At 35.5% G+C, this 13,519-nt stretch overlaps 1 protein-coding gene across 3 annotated transcripts in view; it reads right to left on the reverse strand.

Annotated features, from left to right (window-relative positions):
* Phka1 (phosphorylase kinase regulatory subunit alpha 1) overlaps positions 1–13,519 on the reverse strand; it is a 108,491-nt gene that overhangs the window by 39,714 nt on the left and 55,258 nt on the right. For 2 of the 3 annotated variants that reach the window (XM_047535519.1, XM_047535516.1), the window contains exons 15-19: positions 11,405–11,514; positions 10,321–10,465; positions 6,563–6,641; positions 3,692–3,858; positions 755–931 (exon numbers count right to left, since the gene is read on the reverse strand). In XM_047535519.1, coding sequence (XP_047391475.1) covers positions 755–931; positions 3,692–3,858; positions 6,563–6,641; positions 10,321–10,465; positions 11,405–11,514 — 678 coding nt within the window. The remainder of the gene's footprint in view (positions 1–754; positions 932–3,691; positions 3,859–6,562; positions 6,642–10,320; positions 10,466–11,404; positions 11,515–13,519) is intronic. The other variant, XM_047535520.1, reaches the window with a different exon arrangement.

A 13,519-nucleotide genomic window follows, 5' to 3' on the forward strand; every position in this document is an offset into this window, starting at 1 on the left:
TTTAATATCTTTGGTTAGTAATGGTCAATAAAGTTTTAGACAGTAAGAGCATGCATCTCAATCATATTCTCTAAATAGTGTTAACATTTTGGTTTTCTAGGTGTGGCCAAGGAGCCCTTCTCTCCCTTCGTATGTGGCTACTACATAGAGGCAATGAATACCTTTTGGGAACCAAGGCAACTCCTAATAATGTGTGGTAGAAGACATCCCCCACTGTAAACATTACTGAAGGAGGACAGGGGTCATGGGATGGAGTATGCAGTGAAAAAAGAATACCATATTGACAAATACAGATCTACATGGTTGGAATGACTGACTGTCAAAATTACAACTGGCCAGTTGTAACTTGCTTAAGACTATCTCCCTTTCCATTGCATGACTATCCTGTAATAGTCTCGCAATGCTTTATCTATAAACAAATACTTCCAAAGGAGGAAATTCTCTAAATTTTTCCTTCTTACCATCATTTTTCTTTGATGTTAGAACTGAGTATGCTCCAAGTCGTTTGTTCTGCCTCTCCTTATCATGTTCCTGATTAAATCAAACTATATAGCATTATCCACAGCAAAACTGTATTCGATTCATTGCTGTACAAATATTTGAGTGTCTGATATGTTCCAGGTGCTGTCCAAGATGCTGGGGATAAAGCAGTGAACAAAACAAAGTTCCTGCTTATGTGTAATCAATATCCCGCCCCCATCCTGGGCTTTATGTCATCCTATGCCTGACTCTAGTGAGTCATAGCATTACTCACTCTGTACATGGAGTTCCTTGGCCTTGGTCACCAAGGACATTAAGTCGCAGGTTGTTTGCACAGCAGCTCGGAACCGATCTAGCCCTCCCCTCTGTGAGGAAGGGGCTAGTTTAGGATGGGGAGCAGTGTGCGCCAAAAGGTGATCTAAATAACGAGCAACTTCATCACCACAGCGAGCTGCAGGGTTAGTGGGAGGAGGGAGAGAGAAAAGAATTAACATTTTAGATACTTCAAAGTCTACCCCAGCAATCAGAATGATGGGCTCCTGTACTCATAACACAGCACCGGAAATAGGCTGATTTTTTCGATCACAGAGGTGAGGGAAGCTTGTGATCATTATACAACCTCATTGATTTAAGATTTAGAGACGATAGTTATCAACCAGAACCCACCTCTTCTTCAACTTTCCTGGGACAATGATAAGGTTTCCTAAAGCAGTATGAACTTATTCTAGGATAGGTGGAACAAGCATTTCATAATTTGTGTAGGTATGTGTGTGATGGGATGGTGGCAGAGGTGGTGGAGGAGGAGCAGAACAAGGCCTTTCAAGTCCCACTAGCAGGAGACTTTTGTGAGGAAGGGTCAGGGAAGGACAAAAAACTTCCACTAAACATTGAGTCTGGTGGTAAACAGAATCTAAAAACAACAGTTACAATTACTACTACTAAAAAAAAAAAACTCCATATGGTATTGATGAAGAAAGGACTATGGGACTATGGTGGCCTTTTAGTTACCTCATATATTTATTTGTCATTATATATTGGCTACTAGGTACAGGCAGTGTACTAGGTGCTATGTTTTGGTGAAGTAGATATGGTCCTTATCCTTTGGGGATCCTCCTCCACCATACAACTTCTATAACATTAGTTAATGAAATACAGATATTGGGAATAAAAATATAAATATACTCTGGGGATGCTTAATATTTCAGGCTTTACATAAATATTCACACTGTTTATAGTTGAAGAAGCACACTGTCTGGATCAGTAGAGAAGTCAGCTAAGTCAGTCACACATCATCTGGTTTTGGATGATCTTCAGTAATCTCTACAGATGTGACTAATGGGAACTAACAGAGCTATAAGAATGGAACATCCTGATGACAAAGACTTTAACTTTGAATACAATCAAGAGACTTGAGTTGAGGATTACAAAAATATGAAGAAAACCTTTGTACCTAAGCAATGAACATAGCCACTGTGAGACCACTGACGAGCACACCCAAAGGTGGGAAAGTGACTCAGAATGCTGTAAGAACAAATGCAGTGGTGCAAATCATTAGAAAAGATGTATTTTAAGGCAGGTGTGGTGGTGCATGTCTGTAATCCCAGCTACTTGGGAGGCTGAGGCAGAAGGACAGCAAATTTAAGACCAGCCTGAGCAACTAAGTGAGACCTTATCTCAATATAAAAAATAAAAAGGTGGCAGTCATGAAGAATATAAACAATAATAAAAGCTGGTGGGGACGAGGAGAAAAAGGAACATTTCTATACTGTTAATAGGATTGTAAATTAGTACAACCACTATGGAAATCAGTATGGAGGTTCCTCAAAAGATGAGGCATGGACCCACCATAAGACCCAGCTCCTTAGTATTTATTCTAAATAAATAAAGTCATCATACTACAGTGATGCATACATACCCATGTTTATAGCAGCATATTTCATAATAACCAAACTGTAGAACCAGCCTAGGTGTCTGTTCACAGATGAACGGATAAAGAAAATGTGACATATATACACAATGCATTTTATTCAGCCATAAAAAAAAACGAAATTGTCATTTGCAGGAAAATGCGTGGAACTAGAGACCACTGTTAAGTGAAATAAGTCAGTCTCAGAAAGTTAAGGGTCATATATTTTTCTCATATGTGGAAGCTACAGAGGAGAAAGGAAAAGAAAGGTGGGGATGGATCTTCTAAAAATCAAAGGGAGATCAATAAAGGGAAGGGACCAGGGGATACGAGGTGGGGAGGGAGGTGCAGAATACTGGGGAATGATATTGGTCAAATTATATTGTGTACATGTATGCATATGTAACAACAAATCCCATTAATATGTACAACTATAATGTATGAATAAAAAATTTAAAAAACAGATTCAGGCTAACAGTCAAATACCCAGACAATAAAAGGGTCCTTCTTTCTTTAAGATTCAAACAATGTAATGCTTGTTCTGCATAAGTCAGTGTTTTAACAGTGCAGGTCAGAATTTCTTAGTCTTTGTGTGTGTGTGTATGTGTGTGTGTGTGTGTGTGTGTGTGTGTGTGTGGTGCTGGGGATTGAATCCAGGGCCTTGTGCATGTGAGGCATGCATTCTACCAACTGAGCTATATCCCCAGTCCTCTCAGTCATTTTTAATGTGCGCTATCACAAAACTTTCTCACTATATCCTAGTAGCCAGTTATATTTTGGTTTTCTTGTGTATTATTTGTCTAGTTTGTAATATGAAAGCAATAGGCATTTTAAACAGGCTTTTTTGAACTATATATGTCTCCCCAAATATTCTGATATAGCCCTCCCATGTTATATAAAAAGTATTCTAAATTAAATTTTATATTTTATATTTTAACGTCAAAAGGCAGTAATGTATATGTATTTTTTACTATGAACTTGATTAAATATCTCTTACTCACCACTGCTTCTTCCCATTTCAAAATCACAGCCACTTTGAATGCCCAGTAGAGAAATCTTCCCTAACCTTAGTAAGGGAGAGTTCAACTCCATACTCCACAAACACCGCAGAGATATTAGACCAGAAACCAAAGGTAAGTAAAGGGATAAAAAGTGAAGCCAAACAAAAGTAGAAATCTAGGTGTATTAAAGAGGAGTGAGGTTGGTACACTGTGAGATTGCTGGCAGCATGAATTATTAAGGACAATGCTGAACAATATTTTGTATTCTTATCCAGGCAGCCAGTGCTTTATGAAGCCTCCTTACCATTACTGATTGAATCATAGCCATCCATCCAGTTGCCAGATTCGAGCTCATCATAGGTGTCATCATAATCTTCACTGTACAGCTTACCCTCCGGTCCAGGGTCCATGAAGCTCAAGTGTGTGCGGCTGGATGTTGTCAAAAATTCTGACAATTTACCTGTTTGAATCCTGACAATCAGAGGGTAGATACAAAACAGGAAATCAGGGGAGATCCTTTTAAACACCACAAAATCTTAGTGATAAAAGAATACCTAGCATGTTTTGTTGGGGGATTACTGAAATTCATCTTTAGCATAAATTTTATAAAAGTGAAATTTCTCAGCACTCCTAGGCATAATGTTCAGCTTCAATGGTCAGAGGTCTCTGTTAATAAAGTCTACAATTATGGGTTCACAATTCACTAGTACATCAATTTTGTTCTCTGCCACTGCCATATGTTATTTTGATAACTATGTCAGATGTTTGGTAAAAATTTGCATTGGCTACTTAGAGATGCCAGGAGAGAATGAAGATAAATCACAATGAACCCATCATGTCATTTAAAAACTAGCCCTTAATGACCATTTTGAACATGAAAGATGGTATTTGAAAATTTTATACATTATAATAGCATATAAGTTATATCTTCCCCTACTTATAAAGCCAATTACAAAACTCAAGAGAAAAGTGAGTAGTAATAATTTTCTAAAGAATCCAGTTTGAAGGGGCTACTAATGCCCAGACCTTGGATAATGAGAACATTGAAATAAACAATGACAGGAATGGATCATGACATATTGAAATAAAACAAGAATCTATGAATCTATGCTGATACTAAATTATAAAATACAGGGGAAGACAAGCTCCCTTTTATAGATAGCAATGTTAACTATGAATGTACAAAGAGTGATAGAAACAGAAATGCCCTTTATAACTCTATTAGTAATAATTCATGGAAGAATCAATGAAAGCTAATCATTTGGTCAAAGACTGTTGGGGAAAACAGATGGAGAAAATTGGCAGACACCCCTGTATCCAAGTGATCAAGATTAACATCACTAATAAGGTAACAAATGTGCCTCCTGATACAATGCCCTGAGAAGGACTATAGTAATTTTTTTTTATAATTTTAGGTTGCTTCAGCATCTATGTTGAATATAAGTTTAATAACTCCCTCATACCACAGGGAAGGCTCAGTCATCCTTGATAGTTTCCAGTTCTGCACCTCCTCCAGTTCCTCAGTAGGATTGATTCAGATATCTGCCTTATACAACTTCCTTCTGGTGACCTCATTCCTACAGTACAGCTAGATACAACCTCTTTGACTGGCCCTGTTGATCCTCACACCCTTTATAGACTGTGCAGATATACTCAATGATCACTTCTGAGCCATAGTGTGACATCCTGAAATTCATATCCGCTTGCTTTAAATCTACCCCTTAAAATTCCTTATGTGAAACCTGTTTGTATAATGCCCTGGATCCCAATACAGGTGTTGGCCCATGGGTCTCCTTGAGCTCTCTGGTCTCTGTGTGTGGTTTCTGAGCATGCCATTTACTCCCTCCCTGGTCAGTAAGTAATAAAATCTATATTCCCAACTTGTATCTCTCCTAATCATTTAAAGGATGCTCTCTATCTTAAAGATCCTAAATTAAAACAAGGACTCAACATTACACAGGTAATACTCCTGCCAAACATATAACCTGACAAATCCAGATTGAGACATATCCTACAAAATAACTGAACTGTATTCTTCAAAACTTAATGAAATTATCAAGAAAGAGTATCAAAATGCTAGGAAACTGTTCTAGATTAAAAGATATCAAAGAGATATAGTAATTAAATGCTAATGTTTACTTGTTTGGAAGTAAGTACTCCTTTGGTTGGATCCTGGATAGGGAAAAAAGCCATGGGAAAACATTACTGGGGCAACTGGGTAATTTTAAATATGGACTCCATATCAGATATTAGACATGGTATTCCTTTCTTTTCTGTGGGCTGGCCTTCCATTGTTTCGTTATTCAAGGTCTATGGTTATCCAAAAATATTAAATATTTTTCAATAAATTTTATCATATTATATTGCTATAATTGTTTTATTTTAGTTTTAGTTATTGTTTTCATCTCTTTCTGTACCTAATTCATAGCTATCTGTGATTTCAGGCATCCTCCAGATGTATCTAGGTATGGTATCCCCTAGAGATAAGAGGGGAATACTGTAGAGTATTAATATAAAATTCCCTACATTTGATGATTATATTGTAGTTATTTATGGTAATGTCCTTGTTCTTGGGTGATGGAACTGAAGTATTTATGACTGAAGAGTAATGTCTGTAGCTAACCTTCTTAGTAAAAAAGTATGTGTATGTGTGTGTGTATGTGTGTGTGTATATATGTAGAGAGAGTATGTGTGTGTGTGTGTGTATGTGTGTGTGTGTGTGTGTGTATGCACATATGTATGGGTGAGAGGTGAGTAGGGAGGAACAGAGGAAGGGAGAGGAGAGGGGAGAGAGAAAAGACACATTGAGGCAAATATCAATAAAAGGTTAATACTGAAAAAGGGTATATGGGTGTTTAGTACTATGCTTACAAATTTCTGTAAGTTGAAAATTTTTCAAAACAAAATTTTGGGAGAAAATAAGCAGCCAGAATTGTATAATTCAGTAAGTTTCTTTTTCTAAATAATAAGTTTTCTGGACCCCTAAGATATAGGAAAACAACAGGGTATGAAAATCTTCCAAACATTCCTAGATTAATTCAATCAAATTCTAGCTCCTCTGAATATGATGGATTGTGTTATTGAAGACAAAGAAAGGCATCATGAGTCTGCTATTACTATACTCAACTCCTAAGTTTCCATTCATTTCACTCACAGGAATATATGTGTCACTTACCTTGCCCCACCAAAATAGCCATCCTGCATTTTTCGGAGTGCTGCCAGGATACTTGAATTCAAGCTGGTTCCATCTTCATCTTGAAATGGAGAGAATTTTAACACAATCTTTGTGGTTTTAACTTTAAATAGGGGGAAATATTTCAAACCAACATTCTGGTGGTAATGGTACAAATGATCACCCTATATTTCAATAATTCATCTGAGAAGCAACACTGAAGAATGGGCACATGGTAAGGGGTTGTGACCAGTAGACAGTCCTTCAAAGGCATTATTTTATTCATCATAAGTACTTAGTACAGTATCTGATGGCAGAGAGTTTAATGACTTCTGAATGCTAACATAAATATGCAGCAGTGACTGTTACATGCCAAATGTTATGATAAATGTTTTATATATATTATCTCATTCATATATCTTAAGTACCGCATCCTTGGTGTTTTTTATATGAGATTGATTTAAAATTTCATGTTTTTAAGTTTGTCAGTTTTTCCTTTTTGTGTCTTGCAACAGATAGCTTTCCTCAGCCTTGACGTATATGTGCATGCATAAGCATAAAAATATGTAGAAGGCTAATAATCATCTGAATTCATGTGAAAATGATTATACTGCAGATAATCATTTATGATCTACTTTTTCTAATTCATCTTTTGTAAAAGCTAAAAATGATTCCATAGTTGACATTTAAACTGTTTTTAAGTTACAATCAACACTGTACTGAAGATCATTGTACCTATATCTTTATGGACTCATTCTATTATTTCCTTAGGTTAAATTTTTACAAGTAGAACTTGTAGGACAAAGGGAACAAATACTAAAAAAAGTTATAGGAAACTGTCAAATTACCACTAAAATCATTGTGCCAATTATATTTCTGCCAACAGTACAGAAAGCGACTGCACTTCCATACTTTTAACAATAATGGGAATTAATAATCTTTTTAATCTTTGTTTATCTTATAGATAAAACAAGAAGACACAGTTTTAATTTTATTACCATTAAGTTGAGCATGTATTTATTTACTGGCCATTTGTATTTCTTTTATGAATTGCCTATCAAGGATCATTTTTCTACTAAAGTAGTTTATCTTTCTTTTTTCAATCAACTTTTAATAATTTTATATGTTCTGTGAGTATTATAGATATATGGCAAATACTCTCTCTCACTTAATTATTTGTCTTTCAACCTCATCCTTGATGCTTTTTATGTTTTTGTGTTTTTAAATTTGTCATTTTTTCTTTTTGTATATTGCAAAGGACAGTTTTCTTCAGTCTAAGATTGCAAAAATATTCTCCCATGTTTTCTTCTAATATTTTCATGTGTTTATTATGTGTGTGTGTGTGTGTGTGTGTGTGTGTGTAGATCTTTGAGTAACTTAGAATTTGCGTTTTCACAAAAAGTAGAGTAGTAAGCCTAAATTCTTTATCATCTGAAATGCATTTATTTATAGTCTTTGGTCTCTGTTTGAAATGCTGTCTTTATCTTCTTTGCCATAGCCTCCTTATTGATAGATCTTACTTCACTTCTCTATAGTAGTGTTTCTCAACCATTTTTTTTTCATTATTATTTCCTCATCTCTCACCCCCAAGGAACATTTTTTTTTTTGGTACAGGGGGCTGGACCCAGGGCACTTTACCACTGAGTGACATTGCCTTTTATTTATTTATGTACTAATTTATTTAGAGACAAATTCTTGGTAAGTTGCTGAGGTTGGCCTCAAATTTGGAATCCTCCTGCCTCAGTGTTTTGAGTCACTGGGATTACAGGTACATGCCATCATGCCCAGCTATTTGTTGGAAATAGGATCTCGCTACACTGTCTAGGCTGGCCTTAAATTTCTAGGCTCAAATGAACTTTCTGCTTCAGCCTCTTGAGTAGCTGGGACTACAGGCACGTACCACCACTCATTTCTACTCTATTTTCAATACCACCAATTTAATGTATCTTTCCTTCACCTCACATGTAAATTAGCTTTCTTGAGATCAGTCTCTCCTCATTACAATGTATACTATCACAAACCAATATTTCTTAAACATCACTTTGATCATGTCACTCCCTACTCAAAACCTTTTGATAGTTTCAGACTTCAGAGAAAATCTGTTTAAATATCTTTGCAAATTTTCAGGGTTTATATAATCTGATCCTACTGTACTTCTCTAGTTTTGTTTATAATTATACTTCAGTATGAAAAAATCCATTCTATTCAGTTTAGTCTCTTCACTGGCCTCACAGTCAAACTCATTCCTTCCTTCAGGCTACACTGATGGTATTTCCCCCCTCAGAGTACCTTTCTTCTTGCCTCCTCCCATTTTTATATTAACAATTCCAAAAAACCTGCCTAAGTCCCACCTCAGTTGAGAAATGTTCTTTTACAATCTGATAACTTAAACTATGAAATACTAAACTAATGGTTGATTTCTGTTATTCTTATGTATTAATTTTGCCCCTCCAATTAAGACTTTCGACTTTCTGAAGATAGTTCTGGGAACATAGTAGTTATTAAATGGGTACTTATTAATTGTCCTAATTAAATAAAGAGAAAAAGAAGAAAGACTACCCCACTTTCTCAACTCCTGTGATTCTGAAGCACTTTTGAGATGCGACCAAAATCCCTAACAGTCTATCTTGGATTTTAAATGATTTATAATAAAGGATTCTTCTTTAGTGAAAAGGAACTCTATGTACTTTGGCAGTATAAACAAACCTTTGGAAGCAACAGAAGCCCAGAAAGAAAGCAGTGGCTTCAGTATTGGCTCTAGTCTTCCAGGAACTCAAAGAACAATAAAGCCTTTCACCCAGTTTCCACTAAGCAATGGCAGGAAACCCAGCCAAAAAAGAAAAAAAAGATAAGCCAAAAGCCCTTTCACTTTTTCTCCACTAAGCTTACTGTTTCCATTAGACAGGCTTTGGAAGGAGAAGCCTGGGAATTTATCTATAAAATCTTAATCCACTGGAATAAGATGCAGAATGTAGTATTACTTTTTTTTTTTTTTTAGAACTCGCAATTTAACTTAGGGGCTGTCTGCTGCTGAGCTACACCCAAGTCCCTTTTTATTTTAATTTTGAGGCAGGGTCTTACTAAGTCTCCAAGGCTGGCTTTGAACTTGAAATCCTCCTACCTCAGTCTCTCAAGTTACTGGGATTACAGGTGTACCCCACCACACCAACTAGTATTTCTATCTCTAAAAAGAATCTATATCTATAAGGCACTAATTTTAAAAACTATAAATAAATAGAAGGAAGACCAGTAGAATAGAGGAGAGGAAACAGGGGCAAGGAGAAGAGGAGGGGAAGAGAAAGTATTGTGGACTGAAGTTGAGCAATTATATTCCATACATGTATGATTATGTCAATATGAACCCTAATATCATGTATAACTATACTGCACAAATCTAAACATTTAAAAAAGAACTGCATGAATATAGTTTTTATAAATTGACTTAGAAATAAATTAACTAAAGTAGCCCCCAACCAAGGTATTCTCTGCTACATTTTTTAAAAATTGTGGCTCTCAAACCATTTGAAATATTCTTGTGTATTTGTTTCACATTTATTGTGTCTTAGCTTTCTAAAACATATGTTTTAGGAAAGCAGAGACCTGATATGACTTATCCACCCTATGTGTCCCCAGTGCTTAGAAAACAAAAGAGGAAGAATGAGTCATAAGTAGCTAGCTCTACACTACATCTGGGATGTTGAAGGACTAAACATCTGTCATATTTTAAAAAATAGTCATTCCTTGACTCTTCGAGTCCTTACCAAGCATGCTGTGTGAGATGGGGAAGGTGATGGTGGGCTGGCCTGTCATCCTCCAGCGGCTACAGAGGTAGGAGAGATCTGTTCTGAGCATTTCCACTATCATCTTATTGTCCAGAGCCAGGTAGAACTGTTGCTGGTCTATAAACTGAGAAAAAAAATAATACTTCAGAACAAATTGTTATCATAATTATCAAATAATATTTTAAAAATACATACTCTGAAGGCTGTACAAGATATCGTAGAAGTAATGATATTCCCAAATTTAATGTGTAATAAGTCCCAAAGTATGTGGTGGTCAAACAGCACATACAACAAATTTCTGACATTTTTAGTGTTCCCGTTTAGAAAGTCTTTTCAAGTATATAATTTTATTCAAACCTATAACCACCTGATGAGTACTTTTCTTCTTTTAATAAATGCAAAATAAAGCCCAGAAGCAATATGTGGAATGGTAAAGTCATATAGCTAGCAAATTGCAAAGTCAGAAACAGTCTAGGATCCACTACTTTTGGGTGTGTATGTATCTTAGCTGTACTATTTCATAAGTAAGATGAAAAATGGGGAGTTTACACTTTCCGGAAGTTTCTCCTCCCCAGACACATATGTAGGGCTTGCTATTTTGATGTAGTTAATAAACATCATGCCACCAATATGTGTACTCACAGCTCAACAATCCTGGCATTTTTGTTTAGCAGATTAAGATTTCCATGCACATAAAAAGGACCCTTCCCCAAATAACGGAAACACATTAATTTAGTAGCTGAATAAAAAAGATTGCACTTTATTTATAAAGGACAAATACTACAACCTTATTCTAACTTTTAAAAATAAGGGGAACTTTGTAAGTAACATTTTTAAATCCTGCAAAACCAAGGACTACTCTTGGTAGTCACAATCACTTGAATCACTTGTCATAACTGTGGAGCAAGTTTGATTCAGTTCAACTCAACAAATATTTATTGAGCAACTTAATATGTGCAAGGCCTCATGGAACTCTTTGATATTTATCCCAATTCCTATAAATACTTTATTTCTGCAATGTTTCTCTCTTAATTCAGTGCAGGTTACCAGTTATTTCACCCACCTGGGGAGTGAAAGTAAAGATAGTTTTCCGAATGTCATAGAGTTTTGAAGTTCCAAGTACTCCCATGAATCTATAAGGTCGTCCACTGAGTTTCATTCTACTGTTGCATCCTGACACAAAATTAAGAAAAGGTCAAGATATTTTCAGTGCATTAATTAAAGCAGCAAGTCTTTTTTAACATATATATGTTGAGTTGAAGATGTTTTCCTTCTTCAATTGAGCATTCTGAAATTGGAATCAATCTTATAATTGATGTTTATGTTAAATGTACTCAAGTTTCTTTCATCTTCCAAAAGGCCATCATTAAATCAATACCTTTTACAATGAGGAAATTATTAAAATTTTCACACATATTTCCTGTATACCACAGGATAATACTATACATATTACTCTTAAATTTTCCCCCCAAAATACTCAGTGAGTATATTTTCATGTCAGTACTGACAACACTTTTAATACTTTTTATTTTTTAAGCATATTTTTGAGTATTTGATGTTTTCCCTTACTTTTTCCTAAGTACTATACTTAAAAAATAAGCTACATTTTTAGAGTTCATTTATTCTTTGGAGGCCAGAACCACAGAACTGTCAACGCCTTGGTCACATTTCAGGGCCTGCTTAGTAAATCACACAATTTACTTGAATGTGGTTTCCCAACTAGATTTATTCACTTCTCCTTCCTTTTTGTTTTTTTCTTTTTTATTAAAGTATACATAGAATAAAATTTATCATTTTAATAATTTTTTTGTGCAACTGGGGATCAAACCCAGGGGCTTTCTACCCATGAGCTACATCCCCAGTCTTTTTTTATCTTTATTTTGAGACAGGGTCTTACTAAGTTGCTAACACTGGCTTCAAACTTGCAATCTTTCTGCCTCAACCTCCCATGTAGATGGGATTATAGGCATGTACCACTGCACCAAACCTATTTTAATATTTAAGTGTACAATTAGTGGCTTTAAATACATTAACAGGATTGTGAACTCATCCACCTTCCATCTCCAGAACTTTTTATCTTCCCAATCTGAATTTCTGACCCATTAAATAGTAACTTCTCATGTCCTCCTCCTCCCAGCTTGAGAACCACCATTCTACCTTGTGTTTATGAATTTGAATATTCTAGGTACCTTGTATAATTAAAATTATTCAATATCTGTCCATTTGTAATTGGCTGATTTCACTTAGCATAATGTCTTCAAGGTTCACCTATGTTATAGCACATGTCAGAATTTCCTTTTAAGGCTCAATAATATTTCATCCAGTGTATATACTATATTTTGTTTATCTATCCATCTACTGATGGATGTTTGGGTTGTGCCCCCCTTTTGGCTATTGTAAACAATGCTATATGTTGGCGTAGAAAATACCTGTTCAAATTCCTGCTTTCATTTATTTTGAGTACATACTAGCTGCTGAGTGTGGTGGCACATGCCTGTAATCCCAGTGACTCATGAGTGTGGTGGCACATGCCTGTAATCCCAGTGACTCATGAGGCTGAGGCAGGAGGATTGCAAACTCAAGGCCAACCTCAGTAATTTAGCAAGGCACTAAGAAATTTAGCGAGACCCTGTCTCAAAATGAAACAAAATAAAACAGCTGGGGATATAGCTCAGTGGTGAAGCGTCTCTGGGTTCAATTCCCAAATACCCCTCCAAAAAAGAAAAAAAAAGAAGTTGAATTGTTGAGTCATACGGTAATTCTATGTTTACTTTTTGGAGGAACTGTAATACTCTTTTCCATAGTAGCTGTGCCATTTTACATTCCCAAAATCAATGTAAAACAATGGTTTTAATTTCTCTAAATCCATAACAACACTTTTTTTTTAGCAACAGTCATCATAGTAGGTATGTATCTCATTGTGGTTTTGATTTATATTTGTCTAATGATTAGTTTTGTTGAGCATTTTTTATTTCCTTATGACCATCTCCATATCTTTTTTGAAGAAATGTCTATTCAAGTTCTTTGCCAATTTTTTAATCTGGTTGTTGTTGTTGTTGACTTGTAGTTCTTCTTAAATTTTCTGCATAAATTTCCTTATCAGATATGATCTCTAAATATTTTCTCATATTTTGTCGATTGCCTTTTCACTTTGTTGATGGTTTCCTTGGAAGCACAA

Source organism: Sciurus carolinensis, chromosome X (assembly GCF_902686445.1).
Source record: "Sciurus carolinensis chromosome X, mSciCar1.2, whole genome shotgun sequence".
In the NCBI taxonomy this organism is placed as follows: domain Eukaryota; kingdom Metazoa; phylum Chordata; class Mammalia; order Rodentia; family Sciuridae; genus Sciurus; species Sciurus carolinensis.